The sequence below is a fragment of the Pteropus medius genome, unplaced genomic scaffold (assembly GCF_902729225.1).
Source record: "Pteropus medius unplaced genomic scaffold, Ma_sr-lr_union100, whole genome shotgun sequence".
Lineage (NCBI taxonomy): Eukaryota > Metazoa > Chordata > Mammalia > Chiroptera > Pteropodidae > Pteropus > Pteropus medius.
Genome location: NW_024349799.1, coordinates 17,264,312 through 17,290,078, shown reverse-complemented (window position 1 = coordinate 17,290,078; position 25,767 = coordinate 17,264,312). Strand labels below are relative to the sequence as shown.

The 25,767-nt window shown below is 33.5% G+C and overlaps 1 protein-coding gene and 1 pseudogene across 2 annotated transcripts in view; one reads left to right on the top strand and one right to left on the bottom strand.

Moving 5' to 3' along the window:
- Positions 1 to 25,767, top strand: part of UBE2G1 (ubiquitin conjugating enzyme E2 G1) — an 86,842-nt gene that overhangs the window by 52,378 nt on the left and 8,697 nt on the right. For both annotated transcript variants that reach the window (XR_005658082.1, XM_039886420.1), the window contains 4 exons: positions 6,348 to 6,450; positions 14,371 to 14,468; positions 20,171 to 20,349; positions 24,631 to 24,753. Coding sequence is in view for 1 of the 2 variants with exons in the window: in XM_039886420.1 (XP_039742354.1) it covers positions 6,348 to 6,450; positions 14,371 to 14,468; positions 20,171 to 20,349; positions 24,631 to 24,717 (467 nt within the window). In the remaining variant the exon portion in view is untranslated. The remainder of the gene's footprint in view (positions 1 to 6,347; positions 6,451 to 14,370; positions 14,469 to 20,170; positions 20,350 to 24,630; positions 24,754 to 25,767) is intronic.
- LOC120621331 (uncharacterized) lies at positions 2,783 to 2,902 on the bottom strand (annotated as a pseudogene).

Genomic DNA, 25,767 nt, shown 5'->3' with positions numbered 1-25,767 from the left:
TTTTATCTATCTCTACCCTATCCTGTATGATTTTGAAGCATATCCCAAACATTATCATCATTTATAAATATTTCAATATCTCTAAATATTTATATATCTCTTAAAAATGCGGGTAAAAACCACATTACCATTACCACGCTTAAAAAAATTAACAGTAGTTTAATATCTTAATATTTAGTCTGCCTTCAAATTTTCACTTGTATCACAAATTTTTCTAAAGTTTGAATTTAGTCTTTTCTTTAGTTCCCCTTGCAGTATATTTATTGAAGATTCCAGGCATCGGCCTTTAGAATTTCCCACAGTGTACATTTTGTTATATGTGTTCTATAGATGTCCTTAAACATATTTTTATGTCCGTATTTTCTGTTAATTGGTAATCATGTCTAGTGACTTGAACTAGATATAAGCAGTGATTGTTTATCAGGAGACATAACATCTAGTTGTCTTTCTTTTTAAATGCCTAGATTAAGATGACAATATGGCAGTGTTGCAAATATTTTTTTGTTTTTTAACTGGATTGTTTTTATAGGGAGGTATTTCATTTGATAATTTCTATTAGTAATATTTTGTTTGATTAATTGATAATTTATGTAAAAAAGGAAGAATAACATTTGATTTTTACTTTTTTAATTTGTTTTCAAAATAATAAAATGGTTTACTAGATCCCAATTAGTTTGTTTTATTAATCACTCTTTATAAACTCATGGATTGAAGCATAAATATGTTTAACTATTGATTCTCATATTGTCTCCATATTGGCCATTGGAGTCTCTTCAAGTTGGCTGAGTCCGTTTAACAAGACCATCATATTCTCTGATAGCTTCTTTTTTATCTGGTATGTATGAGATGAACTTAGAGCATTTCCTGCCCCAGACCTGGAATCGGCCATTTCTCTGAAGAGCTGTTGTTACTTTTAGGGTTAATCATATTCAGAGACCATATTCTAGGCACTACAGGGTTGGTCAGTTTTCTACGCTTTTTCAGTAAACAGAGCTCAGAATTTTTAAAGTTGTTTCATGAATTCATACTGATTCTTCCAATTCAAGTTCAAGACTATAGAGTTTTTACTTTTCATATGCTTACCTCTTCCAGCCTTATTCTTGAATAAAGACTCTATCATAGTAAATTTGCTCATACATTATCTTGCATTACTTAGAGCTATCCAGATCATTATTCTCAAGGACATTTCCTTGTCTTTGGTTTCCTTTTTATTCATGCTTTGAGGACCACTCTGGCCTACAGTGATTTCTGGATTCACAGCATGCATATATAACTCTCATCTAACAATCATGTGACACTCCATGATTTACTGAATTTTAAAAATTGAAGTATTACATACCCATAGAAAAGTGCATAAATATTATGTACAGCATGCCATTAACTAGCACCCCAGAAGTCCCTATCATGCCTCCACCCAGATAGTACTCTCATTGCCCCTTCCAGAACAATAAAAGATAACTATTGTCCTGATTTCAAATAGAATTGATTAGTTTTGCCTGCTTTGGAACTTTACCGTTATAGCATTTATGATTTGTGGGAAAGAGAGCTCTAAATTTAGCTCTCTCCAACTGTAATTGTGTCCAGGTAACATTCAGAAAAGATGTTATTTCATCTTTCTCACATTCAAAAGTTCTCTGAAATATTTTAGGAAATAAAAGTAGAAACCCAAGTAGGGCACTTCTTGGTTTAAATATTTGCCTTAAGCAGGCTAGATTTTTGTTAGCTATTTTCATTTTCTCCCCATTGTATTTATACCCTTTGCATGTTTCCCTTTTCCTTTGATTTACAGGGATTCTACTATATTAAGGATATTAGACTTTTGCCTGTTATGTTGCAGATGTTTTCCCTAGTCTCTCATTTGTATTTAAACTGTTATACTGGATTTAAAATATTTTGTGTAGTATAACATGATTTGAGTGTTGTGTTCTGCTTAGGAGGGCCACCTCTACCCCAGATTATATTTTAAAAATTCTATATTTTCTTTCAATTAAGTTTTATTATTTGTTTATATCTGTGATCCAATAGGGTTTGAATGTAGTATGGTATTCCTATCAACATTTAAAAGCAGATAGGATGTTTAAACATCTTTCTTTGGTCTTTCCCATTAAAAAACCTGATTGAATTTCATCTACTTATGGCTCCTACATTTTCCCACCCACAAACTTGTAGAAAAAGTTTCTGCTTGTATTTCTCTGCTTCACTTTCTTTTTGTCAACTCATTGTTTCCTGCATGGCATGGCCCTCTGCCTTACCATTACACTGAAACTACTTATGCCTAGAGCAGCTTTTCGCCTTCTTTTTACCGAACCCAGCGGACTGAATTTGGACCCCTCTTTCCTGAGCAGTGTATATTTATCATTGTTGGCAACTTTCTCCTTGAAATGCATCTCCTTTGGCTTCTTTGATACAGTTCTTTTCCTGGTTTTCTTTCTGCTTCTCTGTCTTACCTTTCTTAAATGCTTTTGTAGTCTCTTTTTATTCCCCAAATATTGGTATTTTCCAGAATTCATTCGGTTAGATCCTCTGTGGTTTACACTTAATGGTCATCCTTGGGTGATGTCAGTCTTATGACTTCAGTTATCAACAGTGCTCTGATAACAATCAAATCTTTATTGTGAGCTCAAATTTCTTTTTAAAGCAATGTATTTATACCCCATAGGCACGCATTTTATTTTTATTTTATTTTATTTTATTTGAATTTTTTTAGGCAGGGCAACCTGTGGTTGACCTCACAGATTGCAAGGACCTTATATGCTTACAATCCCTTATTTTTTAATTTTCACGCCTACAGCACCTGGTCTTCCTAGGTGGTCTCCCATCCAAGTGCTAACCAGGCCCGACCCTGCTTAGCTTCCGATATCAGACAGGATTGGGCTTGTTCAGGGTAGCATACCCCATAGGCATTTAAAACTTAAACCTGTCATCATTTCTTCCCCTCACCTCTCAAATGAGCACATTTTCACATATTTCCCATTTCAGAAAATAGACTACTACCCAGTTGCTCTGTACAGAAACCGGTTTGTCATTTAAAAAAAATAATAAATTGCAATTCAAATAACAATTAGCCATTTTAAAGTATATAGTTAAGTGGTATTTAGTATATTCACAGTGTGCAACTACCATCTCTATTTAGTTTCGAAACTTTATCACCTCATAACCCCTCCCCCCATACCAATTAAGTAATCACATCTCATTTCTCCCTCTCCCTATCCCCATCAGTATCTTTTGCTTTCTGTCTCTGTGGATTTATTTGCCTTTTATGGATATATCAAAGGAATCATACAATATGAGACCTTCTGTGTCTGGTTTCTTTCACTTAGCCTGATGTCTTTGAGGTTCATTTAGGTTGTAGCATGTATCAGTATTTCATTCATTTTTTATGGCCAAATATTCTATTGCATGTATATACCATAATTTGTTTATCCATTCATTTGTTGACGGACATTTGGGTTGTTTCCACCTTTTGATTATTATGAGTAATGGTGCTATATAAGCATTTGTGTACAAGTTTATCATCACCCATGGCCTTATTCTGTGTTATCTTTCAAACACTGCAAGATTGGGTTTTGAAAATGTGAATCTCATGAAGGTCCCTCACTGTTTTTAAAACAAAACACAAACCCAGAGGCTTATCATAGCCCTCTGGACAAAGTCAAAACTTACATGGTTTACAAAGGCTCTTTGCTGTCCAGCTCCTGACATTCTGTCTAGTTTGAACTGCATCTGTACCCCCACTTTGTTCTAGCCATATACTGATCTCCATATTTCAAGTTTTTGTATATACTTCTTTGTCTAAACCTTATACTTTCTCACCCAAATCTTTTGTCTTATTTCAGATGTCTCATCTCTTTTTAGAAGCTGTTTATGTGTTTTCATAATTATAATTTTGTACTCCCTCCAAATTCTTGTAGTAATGTTGGAGCATTTACTATACATTGTAATTGTCTGTTTACTTCTGTGGGAATCAGGAGCTTATAGTTAGGTGCCAGGTGATGTAGCGCAGACTAAAAGTATAATTAATAGGAAGTTAAAAGAAGATTATTTTGTAAATTATTTAGGGACGGCCTCATGGAGGAAGATAGTACTCAAACTGGATCTTGAACCATTCATAAAGGTATGGGAACGATCTGAAACTATAGGTAGATTAAACCTGTTAAATATCCATGGATCTAGACCTTTGAGGAACCATGCTAAAGGCAAAAGCCATGACAAAAGTGAGGTGTTGGACATTCTTCAGTATTCCTTTTGTGATACTTACATGAAACGAGCAGTGGACCCAATCACTCATGTAGAAGAAAAGCATGAAAAGAATGTGCAAAATATTTTAAGAACTTAGAAAAGTGAGAAGCAATGATATACTTTATGGGAAGAGTAAGGAAACTTTTAAGAATAATTTTGACCATATATACTAATTTCAGAGCTTATCCACCTACATTTATAAAATGTGACTAGACTTCTGATGGACAATGCAACAACTAGGTGATTTCTGGATAAATTATAGCATCTTTCAAAAGAATGTTGTATACAGTATTGGAGAAAATAATCTGAGTAATATAATAGTATTTATCTAGAAAAAGGTTGAACATGAGATCACGATATAGAAAATAACTGCCCATTTTGCAGTTGTCTGTGCTCTACCCTACCCTTCAATTGGCAGTAAAAGTGGGACTTTGAGCTCTTTTCCCTATGTCTGCAACGTGGTTAGCACAGAGTAAATATTTGCATGCATAAACAAAATAACAAAATTAAAATCTAATCCCTGTCTTAATGTCTTTGCATTTTCAGTATCCTTGTTTATTTTTATGTCTTAGAATAGCTATTTAAAAGTAAAAATGCATTTCTTGTTTTTTGAAATACAGAACTGATTTAAAACTATTTATAAAAGTCTACTTTGCCTGTTAGGTAAAAATGTTAGACTTATAAAATATCTTCCCTCAAATTTTGAGAAAAGAAGCCATTCATGTTTAAATATAAATAAACTTTCACTTTTGGCTCTCTGTTTTACTGGCATTCTGGGATGTTAAATCGTAGTTGAAATAATACCACCTCTTATTCCGTAAAAAGTTAATATCTTCTCAGTTAACATACTTTGTTCAGTCTTTTATAGCACTTACTTGAATTCTATTACACTTACTTTTATCATTAGACTGAGCTCCCTGAAGAGAATGGCAGGAATTATATGAGAATTACAAACCTCTTAAGACTCCCTGTTCAGGCAAGGTCTTTCTGAGCTGCTCTCCTCTTGTGTGTGCTTTGTCTCCACTTCCCAGCTTCAGCCAGTCAGTGCTTTGTGTTTGAGTTTCTTGTTGGTGATATATATACATATTTCTATACTATCATAATCATGGTGATGGCTTCACAGGTGTATAGATATATCAATATGTATCAAATTATGTAATTTAAAGATGTAGTTCACTGAATGTCAGTTATACCTCATTAAAGCTGTTAAAAAAATTCCTACATGATGCCCACTATCAGTCGGTCATTCCTTTATTAAGCCTTTGTCTCCAGGAACTGTTTAGACTTTGTACTCCTTCTCACCTGCTTTTCTAAAGTCCTCCTCTTGGCCTGTGACCCCTAATCTCACTAATCCTTTGCCTCTGTTCTTGTCCCCAGCCTCCATTTATGCCAGGGCACTATATCTGGAAAGGGAAAATCTCATAATTGTAGGCTTCACATATTATTCTTAAGCCATTCTTGTGTGCTGGAAGCTATGGCTGGCAGAAAGGGTCAACATTCAGGCAGGACATACATGGATCCTCTCTGCACTCTCTGTTCTGAGAGTTTGATGGGTCACACATGAACACCAACTGTAGGTGTGTATCCCCAAGATTACAGAGGACTTGTCAAATAGATATACAGATATTAGTATAAAGGAAGATTGGTTAAGCTCAATAAATTCTAATGAAAAGGTATTAGGCATTCTGTTGGTGTTTCTGAAAATGCATCCTTAAGACCACAGCATAAGAATTACCAGAGAGGTACTGGTTTGATCTCCCTCTGAAGCAGAGTCTCTAGGAGATGGGGCTAGATATCTGCATTCTAATAAGCTCTCTATACCACTATACCTCTGTACCACTATAGGGTACGTAGAATGGTAAGAACCTAGCTGGAAACCAAGGGTAGAAGTAAGAGGGCAGTAGAAGCTGATCTTCTGAGTAGTTTACTTTACCTATTATTGCTTCCTTGTGTTACAGAATAGGAAATGTTTTGGTCATCAGGTAGCATTTTGTTAATGATCCAGGTATATCCATTTAATAGCTTAGAATTTATAATATGTATATTCAACTTTTGTAATTTCTTTTGGATGAAAATTATGTTTTGATCAAATTTTCCTTTCTCCACAGAACTCAACAAAAATCCAGTGGAAGGCTTTTCGGCAGGTTTAATAGATGACAATGATCTCTACCGATGGGAAGTCCTTATTATTGGTCCTCCAGATACACTTTAGTAAGTACAGTAGAACTGACATCAAAGTGGAGCTCTTTTAATTAATTGAAATGTGAACTGTTTTTGGCAGACAAGTGAAATTATTTTTTTAAAGAGCAGATGAAGTGGCTATGTTTAATATTTATTGAGTGATCATGTCTAGGTTTTTGTGTTGAAACTGATGTCTAAAACCTGTTGCTTTCTTAAATATATAATAGTTTCAGAAAATCAGATATTCTTAATACCTGGAATAAATTTATTACAGAAAAGCTATCTTTAAGGTGAGGTTATATATAAATAATATGTTTTTTACTTGTATCCCAGAAATCGGATTAGTTTTGGCAGGATAGGGGAAGAAGAAAATTCTTTATTGAAATGCTGCTTCTTCTTCCTGTCCCTTGTGCTTACTGTGCTTTGCCTCCAAAAGGAACATTATAATTTTAAAGACAAGGCTTTACTATTCTTAACACTTTATAAATTTAATTAAAGCATAATATTACATCTGAGAGATTTCACACAGGACCATAGTGTACGCATCAGTGTCTTAAGCAGGCTGGAAAGAACTTTCAAAATCATCAATTTTAGTGGTTCTCGAATTAGATACCCACAGAATACTGGTCAGAACCAAGGTCTTCTCACCCTAAAATGAACTAATGGTCACCTTTTCCCAGTTTATAAAAGTGATTGTTACAGTTAATCATTTTTAATTAATCACTATTAATTGATATAAAGATAGACAACAGAATGTAGTGATATCAAAGAACAACAGAAAAAGAGAGATGGAATTTCTTACTTATGTAATATATTTCTAGATTTAAACCTACAGTCTTATTTTCTGCTCCAAGTGCTTGTAGACTAACTTAAACTTACTAATATTTAATGTTCTATAAGAGGGATCACGGCTACCTTGTAACCTGACTAGTACAAGTTCCATACTTTTAACAGAAGTTGAAGTATTGGAAGAAAAATCAGTGACTTTCTCAAAGCCATACAACTGAGGGACAGCAGAGACAGACCTAGATCTGAGTTTCCTGGGGACTAACTGACTCAACTGTGTGTGTGGTCCTTGATGATGGCACTAAGCAGGCAAGGATTTGGATACATTTTTTTGTGATGGTCAAGTAGTTTCATTTCAGGTGTTTTAAGATGGCAATTCTTTTTTATCCTATAAAATATGTAATGGAAAAAAAAAACTCAGAGCTACTTCTGTACCAGAGCAGACTGGTATATAATAACATACAGAGTTGAGATATATTGTGGATTTTGGGGTTTTCTGTAGTCTTAAAAAATGATTTATGTTTTGTCATACCTATTGCCAATCAAAATTATTGCCAATCAAAATTTTTGCTGATGTATTTCCAGTGGTATGTTTGCATTAGTAATTGCTGCAAACTAAAAAACTCAAAATAATCACAGTGGTAGTTTGGTAGATAACAGAAGCCATTGAAAACCATTCTAGAAGTATTCCCCCACAACCTTAATATTTTGAAAGCTAATTTCTTACCAAATTTTGTGCACGAAACCATAGATTCAACCTGGTTTATGAGCCCGATGAAGTTCAAGTCTTTTTTTCTAGGTTTTGCAAAAAAAAAAACACATATGTGAAGGTTTACTCAGGGTAGAGACAGTAACAGTCTAACATCCACTGATAGAATTTTGTTACACCTACAATTGATTTGAGATGAGAGAAATATTTCTGAACTGATGTCTATATAGAGGATTGGTCAGGCATCCAGGCCTGCGCTCCATCTCTAAGGACCTCAAAGAATTCTTACACTTTTTTCATGTAATGGTGGTTGATATCTCAAATATTGTTAGCTGGTCCAAATATATTTTGTGTAACTTCAGCTCACCAAAGAGAACCACTTTTTAATAATCATTGTACTAATAGGCCATTATGTCCACTAATAAAAACCTATTTCTGGCCTTCAGTATACATTTTAAAAGTACTGGCTATTGATCTGAGATGTGGATAGCAGAAGCATTTGTGGGCAGCTCCTTTGGAGTATAGACCTACTGATGAGACAATTGGTGGCCATTTCCACATTGTCCCTTACTAATGAGAGCACTGGAGGCACCTGGGCTATAGTTTAACCTCAATACCACATGTACTTTGATCATCCTGTGAGTAATGAAGCCTTAATGCAGTTGAAAGACATTTTAATAGTCATCCAAAATTACCTAGGTATGATTCCCTTTGCATTAATGATCTTCTTGGATGTTGCCATTTCCCCTTAAGAACTGGATCTCTGAAGGCGGGGCCATCTCCTCCCACATGCTCGCGGCATGCACCTGGTGTGCACCCGGTATGCACCTGGGGCCTGGCGCACCCGTAGTATGGTCCTTGGTTCCATCTGGGGCGCGAACCCAAGACCTTCTGCGTGTAAAGCTTACGTGCAAAGCTTACGTGCTAACCACTACACTATGGAGCCACCCCCTAGTTTAAATTTATAAACACCGGTAAACAGTTTGAATTTTTCTTTTGTCCTAAGGACAAAGCATGGCCATTGAGGAATTTTATATCAGGAGTTGCCAGTTAAATAAATATTTTAGAATGTACATTAAATTGATAAGTATAATAACTTTGGGATTACAGATTTTATTTTCCCTCAGCTTGTATTTTACTTTTGTAACAAAAAATGTTTTTAACAATGTTATTTAAAAAATTTCTTTGTCTGTAGCATAAAAAATGGACTGGGAATTTGGGGGCTGCCCATGGCTGCTCAAAGTAGGCAAATCAACAGCCTTTGCTTAGGGGATAGAGAAGAGAGCAGATGTGCTGAGGGCAGGACTCTGAGAAAGGCAGAGAAAATTCACCAGGAAGATATAAGGGAAGGAAAGTTTTTATAGAATAAGCTTTATAAAATGCTACTAAGAATCAAGTATTGAAAATCAGGAATTTAATAGTGTTTGTTGACATAACAGTAAGGAAATTACTGGTGTTCTTGTAGTTAACTTGAGTGGAATGAAGAAGGTAGAGGTCATTTTCCAGTGTGAGGAGTGCTGTTGGAAATGAATACATAAACTTTGGGCATAAGTAACTGTCTAGGAAGAGAAACAGAGGCTGATGATGGGGGAGGAGGATGTAGGATTGAAAGTAAGTTAATGTGGGCTCAGATGGTACCCAGACTTAAGTGATTAATTCACCACTTAATAATCAGATAATTTATATAATAATAGAATTGATACTGTACTAAAATTCTTTAAAAGCTGGTGTGGTATTTCATGGTGGCATCATTAGCCTTCATTTAGTCACTAGAACGCAGTCCACACTCTTTACAATCTAGTCAGTAACTAGTATATTCGAACATTATTTGAAACTGATAGTTGCCATGAGTATTAATTTAGCCATTATGTTTATCTTTACACAATATTGAATTTTTATTACTACTCTGTACATTAATTAATTTTTCTAGTGCTATTAAGAATAGATTCTTGAGACTTTCTATGAAAGACATTCTGAAACTGGTATGATATACTTGCTATTTTCAGACAGATTATCAAGCAGTGTGGAGTAAGCCACCCGTATCCACAATAATAAAAATTTTAGGTAGGAGTGGCAGTAGGTTTTTAAAGAGAGTCTAGACCTGGCTATGACTGTAATTATAAAGTTTATAAATCGGGATTAGTGAATGATGAATGTACACCTTTTATCTCTTATTCTCTTTTTCTTTCATCATTAATGGCTAGTCTGTTTGAGAAGTATGCTTTGTTTTGTTTCTTACCACTGGCAATGGTGTAAAAAATTTGGAGAATCTTAGGTTCTATGTATTTTGTAGTATTGCCTTACCTTGAGTGAATATAGAAAATGAAGAGTTATGACTAACCAAATTCTCTGATTAATATTCTTTTAAAATAACAAAATTCTTTTATAGTTCTGTTTAGGACATAGAGGCACAAGCCATATATTCTGTAATGAAATTTTGGAGGGAATGAACCTCATGCCTGTACTGCTTAGAAACTGATTTATCAGTGACAGTGCCATGTCATTTATCATTTAGTGCTTAAGAACGTGGGCTTTAGGGACTATCTTGGTGTAGCTCCCTGACTCTACCATTTTTATTAGCTGTGTGACTGAACAATTACTTAAACTTTGTCTTAGCATTTTCATTTCTAGGGTCAAAACCCTATGCCTAAGAATATTCAATGTTCAGAATATTCAATGTTCTGTTGCTTGTAATAGTAAAAAAAGGAGAGGAGCAATTGAATGTCTTATGAGTGTAATAAATAAATTGTGCAATGTGGCAAGTAAAATAAACGAACTAGAAACAAGTATCAACAGGAATATACATAAAAACAATGTCGAGCAAAATTTCAGCAGGGTATAGTATATCATTTCAATAAAGTAAATATGACAGAATGATAGGATCTGATCCTTGTAAGATTTTTAAAATTTAATACAACAGTAAGGAAGACTTTGTGGAAGAAACTTGAACTAGATTTAGGTTTCTCAACCTGTTCAAATGGGAAACTCTTGATCACCTACCTCTTTTTAACCTCATGCTAATAATTATACTATTAATAGTACCTGTGATGAAGAGACTATATAATGGAAGAAAAGGTACTTTTAATTCATTGATGCTTTTCAAAAAACTTTCATTTTGCTCATCACAGTAGCACCTTTGTATATTTGAAAAACAGTGAGTATGTAGCATGTTAGTGTTTAGTCTAACAATGTTTCGTACCCTGTAAGTTTTTTGACTTCCTCTTTGCTAATTTAGGTATTCACTAGAAGTTTGCACCCACAAGTTGGGATGAGACTTTAAAAAAAAAAAAGCAGGTAGGATTTCTACAGGTAAAAGAGATATTAAGGAGTCCACCTATTAGAGAAAAATGATAAGGAATAGCATGATGGGTTCAGAATGGTGAGGGCATTTCAGACAGGGTGAAAATTGTGTGCTTTAAGTGTTTTAGAATAATCCTGTCAATTAAATTTGACATTTTAAAGAGTGAAAATAAGAGACTAGGTAATTTTTCATAATAAAGATTCCAATCAGTTAATGTAAAGCTTTTAAGTGGATCTAATCAATCAAAATGCAGGGACCTAGGAAAGCTAACTGAATAATGAAGAATAGCCTCACTAGTGAAATAAAGTGCATGGGCTTTGTGACAGCTGTTTTGATGTTCTTTTACTTTGATTCTTGGCTGTTTTCTGCATTTGGGGCTTTCAGTTTTCTTCCCTTTAATACAGCCCATAATCAGAAATACTTTAAATACTGACCCAGTATATGTTTAGGTATATACATCTTAATGAATAGAAACATGTATGTAGATTATATAATTGAAACAACTACTTGTGATAAGCTCCTATGTTTTCTGTTCTATTTTTATTTGTTTAAGAAGAAAACTGGTTAGTGATTCACTTTTAACTAGTTTTGCAGCCACAGTTCGTATAATTAATATGTCCTAAGGCCAGTTTTGGCACCTACTTAGACAGTTAGGGTAACATAGGCAGAGAAGATTGACTTATTTATTCGTGTAATGCACTCTTCATGACAGCTATTCCAGTCTCCGTTTTCCTCATGTTCGTGTTTTTTTCCCCTTCAATAGATAATCTTTTACATTATGAAAGATAAGGCCAATAAAGCAAGCATAAAATTTGTCATTTTTCCTTTCTGCCCCTGGATAGTTGTACTATATTCGGTCTATTTCTCTTTCTGTGCAAAAGGAAAAGATGTTCCTTCTTTTTCTTGGTTAGACGCTTCTAATTTCTCAGTTTTTCTTTTTCTAATATCTCTAGTCTTCCTGCCAGCACCTTCTCATCTACTTGTTAAACTCAAATTGCCCTGTTCATTATGCTTCTACTTTACCACCTTATTCTTTCTTTAATTTTTTTTTCAGTCTTTTTCGTATTGTTCCTACCAAAATTGTATTTATCAAAGCTACTTTTTATATTTGGAGTCCAGTGGTGTTTTGTAAGTATTCAGGAGTATTTGCTATTAACGACCCTCTTTTTTTTAACCCTTCCCCCATTCTTGCTTTTATGATCGGAAAAAGGCAGTAAAAATTAATACTTGCTTGTGGTTAAAAAGTCAACCAATACTTCAATGTACAAGCAGAAAGTAAAAGATCCCATAATCCTTTCCTCCAGAGCTAACTGTTGTTACATATAGGTATCATGTTTCCAGATATATTTCTTTTTGTATACAAATATACCCCCTCTTTTTTCTTTTAAAGACAAATGGGCTTATTCAATGGATACTTGATTTTTTTTAAATTTAACAATAGATTGCTCATTCCGTCTCACTACTTATTACTCTGCCACTAGAATGGTAAGTGCCATGAAACCAGTGGGCTCTAGTCTTGTTCTCTCTTGTATCCTTTTACATAGAACAGTACCTTGCATAAGTAGATCATCAATGTATATTTGTTCAGTGAATGAAAACTATTTAATGAGCTGAGAATTCCATCTCTCATTGATCTGAAACAAACACAATCATATGATCCTGCTCTAATGGTGTGCACATTGAACAATAAAAGACTCAGATGTGTGAATTGCTGTTTGGAATAAAGAAATGAAAAGAGCCCAGTGTGATAGAGGGACACAGTGACTTGTTAAAATTGGATAGTCAGGTAAAACTTTTTTCATTTAAGCTGAGTTCTGAATAATGACAAGAGGAGAAGGATATTTCAAATAGAAGAAACAGCTAGGACATAAGACAGGAATGTAGTCACTTTTGCCTCATAAGACTGACTTCAGCTCACTGGTTTTCGTTGTTAACATACACAACTCATTGTATTATTTTGACATTTCTTCAAGAACACTCTTCAATAAATGGCAATGCTCTGGAGCTGCACTAATACAGCAGTCACTACCCACATGTGGCTATTAAAATTACATAAAATTTAAAGTTTATTTCCTTTGCAATGACATGAATGGACCTAGACGTTATTATGCAGAGTGAAATAAGTCAGAGAAAGATAAATACCATATGATTTCACTTATATGTGGAATCTAAGAACAAACTAATCAAAAATAAGCTCACAAAAATAGTGGACAATTTGGTGACAGAGGGGAGGGGTGTTGGGGGTCTGGGAGGATGGGGTGAAGGATTAAAGAAGTACGAATTAGTAGTTGATAGTTGGGCATGAGGATGGAGACTACGGCACAGGGAATGCAGTTAGCATTAATATGATGACTAAGTGGAGGGCCCAAGGAAGGGAGGGAGCAATTGGGGGGATTGTTTTATGAACAATGTAAATGTCTAACCAATGTACTGTATACTTGAAACTAATTTAAATAATAAATGTATTTTAAAAAACTCATTTCCTCAGTTGCACTAGCCATATTTCAAGTGGCTAGTGACTACCATATTGGACAACATGAATATAGAACATCTCCAGTGTGTAGAAAGTTCTGTTGTACAGCACTGCTTTGGAAAGTCACTAGAATATAAACTTCTTGAAAGATGTTAATACTTTGTTCACTGTTATACTCCTAGTGTCTGACACATAAAGACTGAATAAATATTTGTTTCCAGACAGGGAACAACAAAATGTGCATTAGCTCTAAGATAAAAAAGAACTTGTGTTGGAAGAACAGAAAGAAGACTAGCTGGAACAATATGAAGAGTGATAATTTGAGATCAACATAGAGAAATCAGCAACTTGACCTCTATAGGCAGTGTTAAACCTTGTAAATTTTAAGTGCAATGGGAAGTGATAGAAATGTTTGTAGCACAGCAAGTATGTAATCTGATCTAGATGTCTGTGTTAAGCTATTTCTTTTATTTTACTAGCTTTTTAGAGTTTAATAAGATAGTAGGCATGACAGTTTATTAAACCCAGGTATTTCAGTAATTAAATTGTCTGCCTGAAATATAGATTATTCATTTACTTAATTTATAGTGTTAGTACTAGCTCCCTTGTTTTATGTTTAATAGTGGTCTACTTATAGGCAGGAACTTAATAGGCAATAACTTGCTTTTGTTTTTCTTCCAGTGAAGGTGGTGTTTTTAAGGCTCATCTCACTTTTCCAAAAGATTATCCCCTCCGGCCTCCTAAAATGAAATTCATTACAGAAATCTGGCACCCAAATGGTAAGTTTATCTAGTGTTATTTTTACATTTACAAATATGTTCTGTCACTGAAGTTTTCCAGGTCAATAATAAAGATATATTTTCAACGAAATTGTTTTGAAATTTTTGATCTAAGTGCATTCTGTTCATTATGTACATGGCCTTGTATTAGATTCTTCAGACAAGAAGGAGTAACAGAGATCACATGGAAAAAATAATTATTTACTTGTTTGTTTGTTTGTTTATTAGTTTTTAGCTCCTTTGAGACTCATGATGTACCAAACTAGAGGCAAGTTTAATGAATGATATAATAGCATTAATAGAACTCTTATAATTGAGATAATTTCTAAGGCATTAGATGACTCATTGGCTATTACGAAGTGCATAGAGGTAATTAAACCTGGATTTTTGATTTATATTTTCTTATCTTAGCTCTTAGACCATGGGCAACTCTTACTTTTTATCTATATTCTTAGCTGTAAAAAAGAAATGACCTACCTGTAGGGTAACTGAGAGCCTCAAATGAAATAAAATAATGTATATTTTAACCTTTGGAAAGCATCCATACTGCTGTGCATGAAAAGATGACATTGACTTTTTTACCCAAAGATGTGCTACCATTTGTAATCCACTTTATGAGCCAAAGGTTAGGCTAGATAAGCTGTGTTTACATACAGTCTTCCTGAACTTTTGGCCTTGTTTTATATGATAGACTTGCAAGGATTTCTTTACTGAGTGTTTTGACTATCAGTATTTTGTAATCAGAGTTGCCTTTTTAGACTACTACACTAATCTGCATTCTGCTCTTGTGGTCAAGACTTTTTTGGTTGTGAGAAGAAATTTTATATGTTAATTTAAGCAAAAATCAGTGAGAGAGTAATGGATGAATTAATAAATTAAGGCTTTATTACATGAATAGGGAGTATATATTAGAACCCAATGGCTTGAAAAACAAATGGGTCTTATGAGAGACTAGAACCGACGAATGGAAAACTATTTGTAACCAAGGGAACAACCAAATTTTATTGCATCTAAGATAGAAGTGATCACAAAAGAGTTATTTTTGTACCAGTAAGAAGGGAGAAAAATATCTTCTGACTATTGGCTCCACCACGAATTAGCTGAGTAACTCTAGGCAAAGCCTCTGAGCCTTAGTTTCTTTTAATGTGAGAATTAAGTGAAAGCATATATATATGAAATACATGGTACTTCTTTTCTGTTAAGAGGAAGGATAGCAATAGTCTAGGTAGTTTAAGAGGACAACTGATGAAATTAGTGTTGTTTTTTTTTAAGGTCGAAGAAACTATTTTGTAGGCAATGAGAGAGATTGCATTAGAGTGCAATAATTAAGACTTGATTTGCGAGAGGGAATACTTTGTGAAGAAAGGATAGCTGATGAGGTGATGGGACAATGATCGCAAGTACAAGAAGAGGTAGACTAGGAAGGAGTGGTAGTCATTTTGAAATAGAAATGAGGGGAAAAGCGAGAATTTGAGTATCTGCTAGGCACTGGAGATACAAAGATGATTAATGAAGTAGGATCTCTTTCTGTTAAGGATATTATTGTCAATATAAGGCAAAGGTAGACATGTAAACTTAATGGTGAAACTGAGAGATGACAGTGATGTAGTTATAAAAGTGTTCAGTAGCACAGAAGATGAAGGTTACGATTGATTCTTAGAGAATATGATTCTTGAACTGAATTTTGAATATGTAAATGCCTGGCTTAAACTTTGTTCTTTAGGCTGTTGGGACTTATTAAATTAATGAGTTTTAAAGTTATGTAGTCGGTTCATTTTGACTATATTTTCTTCTAGAAAAATTACACCCATGGAGGAATGTTTGGAAGGGGAACGCCGACTAATAGCCAGGAGATAGATAGAGGATTTTATCAATGGTTTTGGTAAGAGACAATGAAAACGTGAACTAAGAGTAGTGGTAGAAAGGAAAATTTAGTTAATTCTCACTTGTTGATTGCTGGATATGGGTGGTAAGGAAAAGGAAAGAATTTAGAATTGACGGACCACTTAAAAAATAATTGTAGAATCAAAACCACAGTGAGATACCACTTTACACTCACTAGGGTGGTTATAATCAAAAAGAACAAGTGTTGGTGAGAACATAGAGAAATTACAACCTTCATTGACTATTGGCAAGAATGTGAAATGTTGCAGCCACTTTAGAAAACAGAAAACAGTCTGGAAGTTCCTGAAAGGGTTAAGCAGAGTTACCTTATAACTCAGCAGTTCCACTCCTAGATATATAACCAAGAAACTTGAAAGCATATGTCTACAAACTATTTGAACATGAATGTTCATAGCGTCATTAGTCATAATAGCCAAAAAGTATAAACAACTCAAATGTCTTATCAATTGAGCAGAAAAACAAAATATAATATCCATATAATGGAATAAAGTACTTATACATTCTACAAAATGGATGAACCTTGAAAAGATTATGCTAAGTGAACAAATCTAGTCATAAAAGACTGCTTTGTTATGATTCCATTTATGTGAAATGTCCACTATAGGCAAATCTATAGAGATAAAAAGTAGGTTAGTAGGTGTGTAGGACTCAAGGGAAGGTTGGGGAGAAATGAGTAGTGATTGCTAATCGGTACAGGGTTTCTTTCTGGGATGATGAATATCTTCTAAAATTGGTCATTTTGATGGTTGTTCAACTCTGTAAATATACTAGAAACCATTAAATTGTGCTCTTAAAATATGTGAATTATGTCAATTACAGTAAAGGTGTTAAAAAATTACTATTGGATGAAGGTTAACTTTATGTGGCTTATTAGATGCATTCAATTTTGGACTTGTTTTTTTTTTGAGGTACACTTCTCATATCTAGTTAGATAATTAGATAAAACTAGTCCCAAGGCTCAGTTGTGAGCTTTTAGGGCCTCGGAAGTTATTGGCATCAAGATGACAGTTATACATAGCAAATCATCACTTAGTACACTTTTTAACTTACATAATATCGTATGTTAATTATATTTCGGTAAAGCTGGGGTGGGGGAGATGATGGGTAACATTGTGATATGACGAATAAGTTAATTTATCCAGGGAAAAGATTAATAGGGAGATAAAGATAACATTAAAAGTCAGACCAAGGAAAAGGAAAATTAGAAAGTGACTCAAGAACTGGGTAAAAGAAGAGCGTCACAGAAACTGTAAGGGAGGAAAATGTGTCCAAGAAGGTATACTCAGCATATCAGTTATCTTAGCCCAGAAGGGTTGAGTTTAAAAGTACCCAGGAAAAATTTTTTAAAACTAAGAAATAAAAAAATAAACATACTCAGGATAATAAGTTCTCCAGACCAAAATTGTGAGAATAGCATCTTGATAGGGTGCAGAAGCCAGTTTCCAGTAAGATAAAAGAGAGGGAGAGTACCCAAGTAGTAACTAAATAGAGAAGATGAGAGTAAATTGGATTTTCAAAATTTTAGATGGACAGCTTTAAGAGAAAGGAGTTTGCTTGAAGGGTGTGCATGGTTCCGATAGTTTAGTTTTAAGATGGAGGACAAGATGGGTTTTCTTTTCAGTAATTGATGCCTAGATTGTTGGTTAGCTATTCATGGGGAAATTGATTTAGAAATTTTCTTCACACCAAACAGCAAAGTGAATTAAAACTAAATGGAATAAAAAGTTTCAAGTGATTTAAAAAAAGTAGTGAATACCAAGTATTTGCTGAGTATTCATGACAAGAATTTTGTAGTTTCAAAAGTAATAAATATTTAAAGACTAAATAGAGGAGTATAAAGAGAAGTGGCAATATAAGATTCTTAAATGAATCTTGTATCAGATAAGGCCAGCTATAAAGAACATTATGGGGAAAATGAAATGAAAGGAAAAAGTAGTAGGCAGAAATTGGGGAAATTAAGAAGCAGTTTGGGAAGAAAAAAATGAACACTGAGTACATAAATGGGTAAAGGATAAGAACAGTCATTTCACAAAAGAGAAGGTACTGTATAGTTTGTATATGTGGAAAATTTTCACCCCAAAAGCATTTAGAAAAGCTAATTTAGATTTTACCTGTGAAATATAAAAACTACCAATAAAGAAAAATTTTAATTCTGAGTGAAGAGTCAGTGAAACTGTCACCTCGTGTATTGCCAGTGACAATATACTTTTCAAGATGTAATTTAGTAATAGCTATTAAGCCTAAAAACCTCTCATTCTAAAAAAGTAAATTGTATGTTTAAAATGAAATGACACAAGGTAAAAATTTGAAGATGCTAGATTATGATGATAATTTGTAAAAGAGGGAAATGATCTTAAATTGATTCTTTCTGATAGAATTTTTTACAAACGTTTGCTATCATGTTTTCAAATAAAATGACTTGGAAAAAATTCTCAAGTGAGGAAAGCATTTTAATAATACTGTATAAGCATCTTATGTTGAACTTTGTAGTGCTATTAAGTTTTGTTGCTACTGTTCTTGCCACTCGATCTGTTTATTCCAATTTAATTAATAGATTTTAACTAGGAGATAGCAAGCAGTAGGTTGGGACTCAGACCCTCAATTATAGAAAAGCTCATATATAAGACATTGAAGGCATAGGCTTTGTTGTATTCACTGCTGTATCCCCTCTTGTCAGTGAGTATCCAGCACACAGTATGCATTCAAGAAGTAATTGTCAGAGAGAAATGATACATATAAACTTTGATTCTAGTTACCCAGAGTTTATAACAGGAGAAATGCTTAAGTTTTGAGATGAAAAATAAGCTTTAAAATTATACCTATTACAAACTTGTTAGACTTTAGGTAGGTAGGGCATTGGGAATGAAATATACATAAATATCACCATTGGTTATTTATGGGATTTAGGGATCTGGTTGAAAAATTTTTATATTTTTCTGTCTTTTCTAACATTTCCACATTAAGTATGCTTTCTTTTGCAGTGGAGAAAGTATTTGTGGGATGTACATGAGTCAGTGGATTAGGACTTTACCTCTTTGTTTGATCAGTTAAAATAGTTTTATAGAAAACTATATATTGATGAATTTTCACTGGCAGTATGACATGTTCCTTTTGTGAATTTGAGTGTACTCCTTTCCCTAAAAATATAATTTTTGCCTTTATGTGATTTAAAAAAGACATGATGATTGTTACTTATTTTTTTTCTTGGGAAGGCCTCTGGACCTTTGACTGTCACTCATTTAAATCAATAAGTTGGTGGGGAAACTAGGAAATCATTATGTAGAAACTCACTTCTGGTATTTGGACCATATGCTTTCTACAAATGAAAAACAGATTCAGTAGCTGGCATTTATCCATTTCATTATATGGTACAGTAAGTCCTCACTTAACATCATAGATAGGTTCTTCAACTTTTAAGTGAAATGATGTATAATAAAACCAGTTTTACCATAGGCTAATTGATATAAACAAGAGTTATGTTCCTATGGCATCTCATCGATGTAGAAGGAAAACGACATTATTCGAGGAGCTGCTATATCACCTATCTGTAAATGCTAGACATCTTGAAGTTTTGCAGAAATGAGAAAGAAGGCTTACATTCCTATTGGGTTTGTCAGATGGATCCTATTTGGTAAAATCCGTGGTCTTCCTAAATTAACAGGTTCCATTTGGGAAATTAACTTTTATATATATATTCATTGTACTATAGGAATCACGACCACATCTCTAATAGATATTTTATGTATGACCAAATTATTAAATATTTCAAACAGGATTCTTATTCTCTAATTTTGCAGTTGATAAAAATGGTGATGTATGCATTTCTATTCTTCATGAGCCTGGGGAAGATAAATATGGTTATGAAAAACCAGAGGAACGCTGGCTCCCCATTCACACCGTGGAAACCATCATGATTAGTGTTATTTCTATGCTGGCAGACCCTAATGGAGACTCACCTGCTAATGTTGATGCTGCGGTAAGGTGGTCACAAGCACTTATATCTGCTCCCCTTTAATTAAACTTGATTACAATTAGAATTTATATTTATATTTCTGCGTATGTATATCTGTCTGTAGTTACAGACATAATTAAGCTTCACGAACCCTAAATACATGAACCTACATCTTTTAAGAATAAGGATACTATCTTATTTAACTATAATTACTATTGTCATACCTAAGAAAATTTAATATCAAGTCCCTATTAAAGTTTATATTAGTGTTCTCAAGTTTTTATTTTTAAAACTTTTCATATTTACCAAAAAAAAAAAAGTTTCATTAGTTAAATAAACACTCCTATATTCTTGATCTAGATTTACCAGTTGTGGAGATTTTACAACATTCCCCCCCGCCCCCAATTATTTAAGAATAATTTACAGATATCCTAACTCTTCACACTTGAGTACTTCAGCATGTGTCTCCTTAGAACAAGGGCATCTTTCCACATAAGTATAGTACAAGTTTATCATTAATACAATATTACTGAATATATATAGTCCATCCTCAAATTTCTCCAAGATTGTTCTTTATAGCTTTTTTTTTTTTAATTCAGAATCTAGGAACCCACATTCTATTTTGTATTCACATTTTATTCTTCTTTAGAATAGTCCTAGTTCTTCAACTTTCTAGTCTTCTTTTAAGATTTTTGTTCTAATTCTTGTTTTTGGAACTTTTGTTAGTATCTGTGAAAGCCAGGAGATTTAAATTCACCTTTTTTCTTAGGTTACTTCAAACCTATATAAAAACTTAGGTGAGATCTTATATGTAGAAAACGCTGCATAGATAACCAAGGCTTTAGATCTTTAAATTTATTTAATACATTGAAGTAAAAACTGACAGAAAACTATTCCAATTTTCTATTTAGTCAGTTTTATGTACAAACAATGAAAGAGGTGGTAAGGGAGAAGAGGTGAAAGCTGTTTTTAAACAAATCCTGTGAAATCATTTGGAGGGAGAATTACTGTTTCATTCGATTCATCCTCAACTATCAGTTCTTTTTAATAAGATCAGAACTGACAAGTTGTGTTTTAATTTTCATAAAGGATTTAAATAAAGAGCAAATACTTGGCAGCATGAATAGGCAAGAATTATTAACTTTAAAACAGTTGAATTCTGAAACGACAGGACCTGCTGAAAAAGTGTCATTCTCTTGATTCTAAACATTTTCTTAAGGGTAGAAATAGTCCTTAATGTGAAGTTGAAATATGTAAACATGACTTCTCAAATTGTGTAAAATTCTCCCATTCTTTTTCTTGAAACACACTGCTTCTTTTTCTGATTTATTCAGTTGTCTCGTTTAAACCATAGCTTTCTTGTAAACAGTTTTGTTTACCTTTATTATTTGCTTTTTCTCTTGCATTGCATACCTTTTGTAGTATTTTCATATTTTTTTAGGTTTGTTTGCTTGTTTTTCTAACCTCTCAATCAGTGATATCCTATTCCAGGAAGCCCCGGTTTTTCTTGGAGATCTCTCCTAGATCCCATCATACTTTGGCACCAAATTAGATTGATTCAGCCTGGTGCTTGGCTGCTTTCCTTGAATTTTCCTTTCTTCCCTTCCTGCTCTTCTGGATTGGGTCATCTGTTTCCTGGGTCGTCTTATTTTTTCAGTTGACTTCTTTCTTTTGCTCTTCTTCATCCTAAAGTAATGTTTGATAAAGCGTATGTGGGAATTAAGTCCTTACATGTCTGAAAGTATTTTAATCCTGTCTTTATACATTTTGTTTACAAAATTCTAGGGGGAAAAATAAAATTTCTACAGAATTTATCTTTTAGTATTTATCGTTGCTGGTAAGAAAGTTGATGCAAGGCTGATTCTTCGTTTGTAGTCCCTCCCTTTCTCTCCTCCTTCTCTCCCTCCTTCCTTTTCCTAGTTCCCTTTAGGTACTTTTATGGATTTTGGGTCTTCTGAAATTTCATGTTGTTATGTAAACTTGAAAATTTTTCCATCTCTCTAGATGTATATTTTGATTACGTGCTCTGGGAAGTTTTCTTTTTTAATTACTTTGAGAATTTTTTCATATTTAATATTTTTTCTTTTTGAACTTGTAGCTATTATCCATATTGATCACTTGTTTGTATATTTTTCATCTAAAATTGTGCTGATATTGAAGACAGCATTTTAAATACCTTGGTCTTTTCTCCATTAGTTTCTTTTTCATGAAATCTTATCACTGTTTGAATTTAATAGTTCTTTAATTTTTTAGGTGTTCTAATTAGAGATTTTCAGAAGTTAAATTCTGAAGTCTCTTTTCTCTGAGGTCAGTTTTTCTTTTGTATTTTGAAGACTACTTGAAAACTCTGCAGGCATTCTGCATAGCTCTCCATGATAAATGAAAGTCTAGGAAAGCAGATTGGAGGCTTGTGGGAGAATGTGGGGGGATGTGCATGCATGGGCAGAATTTATTCCACTTGAGTTTGTGGGTAGCAAGCCAGATATTAAATTAAGGGTAGGAGTTGGAGGAAGAGGGGTGTCATTTAAATGCCAAAATAAAGTAATTACTTTTGGGTACTGATACTTAACACTAGCAGCTCCAATTCTAATACTCTGGTGTGCCTTCCTTTGAAGTCTTCATAAAATCTATATATCATCATTATTAGAGGAAGATATTAGAATTTTAGATATAGGTGGGAAGAAAATTCCTAACTATCGAGTTATGCAGGCACTTTCTATTACTTTATTTTCAGCCCCACTTCTTTATGACTCTTATCAGATTTTCCATTTGTAAACTTTTAACTTCTTTAGGGTTCTGTTCAATAGGTTCTTTTTCCTTTGCTCAGCTACCATTGAGGCTTTTCTAGGCTGCTACTCTTTCTTCTTTGGTGCATGTTTATTACTCTTCTATCTGCTTCTGGTCTTCTTGAAAAACTTCTGCCACCGTTATTAGATGACTTTCCTGGCATTTTCTTTGATGTTGAGGATTTATACCTTAAAAAAATTCCAATATGATCATTGTAATAGGGTCGCAGGAAAGCAAAGAAATAAACATAGGTGCTTTTTGCCCTATTGAAGTCATAGGTTCATATATATATATATATATTTGCCGATGATAGCATCATCCATCTGGTCATCCAAGTGTGTGACATAGTGGCTTCAACTTTGATTGTTATATTAGCTAGTTCCTGCTTTGGAACAATCATTGACCAATCTATCCTTTACTTAGAAGTCATCCTTATGTGATTTAAAAAATACATTCTCAGTCATCAGAGAATGTCAGCCATATTATATAGTCTCTAAACTTTTTGCCACCCCTCTGCCATTGACTTGAATTCTTTTTACTTCTTACCTATATTTTTGTAATAGATTTCTATCTCATCTCCCTGCTCTCAGTCTTAATTCTCTCTGCTAAGTGGTATTTTTAGGTAATTTTTTAAAAATTGAGATTGACTTGTCCCCTTTGCCTAGAATGGCCCTTTTTTCCCCTTTTACTTAAAAATGATAATGAGGCGATTACAGGTTTTATAACATTTTATTCATAAATACTTCAGCATACATCTCCAAATCTGTACATGTCAGTATTATAGTTTATCTCATAATTATTGTAATTACTGGCTTTCTGGTGTGCTTGCCTTGTTTGAGATCAAAATATTTTTTCAATGTCTTCCTCTGCAAGGGCAAGGATTGAAGATTTCTATAGTTTATGCTTTCTGTAAATGGACGAAAATTTTTTTAAAAAAGCTGAGTATTTTTGTGAATTTTCCTACTATTATTTACATGCTAGGTAAAATGAGCCCTATTCTCATGTGAAACTATGCACGTGCTGTTTTGAGTCCCGTGTTCATGTGCCTGGCAACAATAGTGATACTGTACTCCTACCTCCCAACACTAGAAATAGTGCTCAATATCATCTCAATAGGATATACTCCACCTGTCTACTTTATATAAGAAGCACTTTCATGTCTACTTTGTTTTTTGGTTGGGTCCAACAGGGAGAGTAGATAATCCTTCAGATAGCCTGAGTATCTTATTTGTAAGTTGTTGCTTTCTTTCCAGTGCAATACAAAATTGTTAACATTCTGTATGGTCTTTTCTCTTTTTAAAGATAATTTTGCCTATAGAGGTAATTGGCATGGGGAATTTCTGTATCTGAGCAGAATCCCTTGCAAACGTATTTTTTGACTACTTTTCTACTTTATCAGCTTTTAACATTTTAAAAATATACATATTGCCAAAGCATTACATTCAAAATTAAAATTAGTATTTGAGATTATAAGAGGAGTTTGCATAAAATCACTTGGTATTACTTTTGTACCTATAGAAAGAATGGAGGGAAGACAGAAATGGAGAATTCAAAAGGAAAGTTGCCCGCTGTGTAAGAAAAAGCCAAGAGACTGCTTTTGAGTGACATTTGTTGAATTGCTGTAACTTCACTTATTTCAGGGTAAGTTCATTTTTTAAATCATACTACTATTTTGCCGTTTTGCAAATGTCATATGCATGTTTGGAAATTGTGTGATTTAGGTATTTGAATTTCTTGTTTCATTGGCTTCATTTTTTAGTGGTAGTAACTTGCTTTTTCCTTTCGTAGACCCAGCTGTTTTTCACTAGATATTCTATATTAAACTGGTTAGTATGGTAGCAGTGTATTTCTTTTTACTCTAATGATAAAGTACTTATTTCAACAGTTTCTTCCATTTTACCTTTTGGGCTACCGTCTTGACTGCAGAACACTGAAATTTCTTTTATCTTCTCATACTGTATTATGAGTGGTAAAGGATGACTTAAATTTTTGTTTCCTAATTTTTTTAATAAAGAAAGATTATATTTTGTAAGATAGTGGCAAGAGCAATAGACATCTAACCTTTCTTGTTTTAATTGGTCTTTCTCTCCTTGTTCATTACTGATAGGACCAGTAGGAAAATTTCCCTTGTATTGTATACTATCTGTCCACAAGTTTATCTTAATTCTAACAATGAGTCAAACATAGAAGCCACCTTCTGATTTAGAAGAGGACGTGGTGTTGATGAATTGACCAATTGTGTTTAAGTTATTTGGTTTCTTTTTAAAACATTAAATATATATATATTTTTAAAAGGTGGTATCTAAAGAATCACAATACATGGTACAACCCTGTGCTTGCTACCTATTTTGAGAAAAACAACTTCGCTATATTACCTTTTACATCCCCAATATTCCCTTCCTCTACTCCATCCTTTTCTCCTATTCCCAATTCTTTGTTTACCATTGTTTTTCTTCATAATTTTATCATTTGTATTCATAACAATGTATTGCATGATTTTCAGCTATAAATGTATGGAATTAAAATGTATATATTTTTGTGCCTTTTATTTTATAACATTATATTCTCGAAATTGGTCTGTTATGTATAGTTAGATTTCACCCATTTTCACTATTTTGTAGTATTTCATTAGATAAAATTACCTCTCTTGATTCT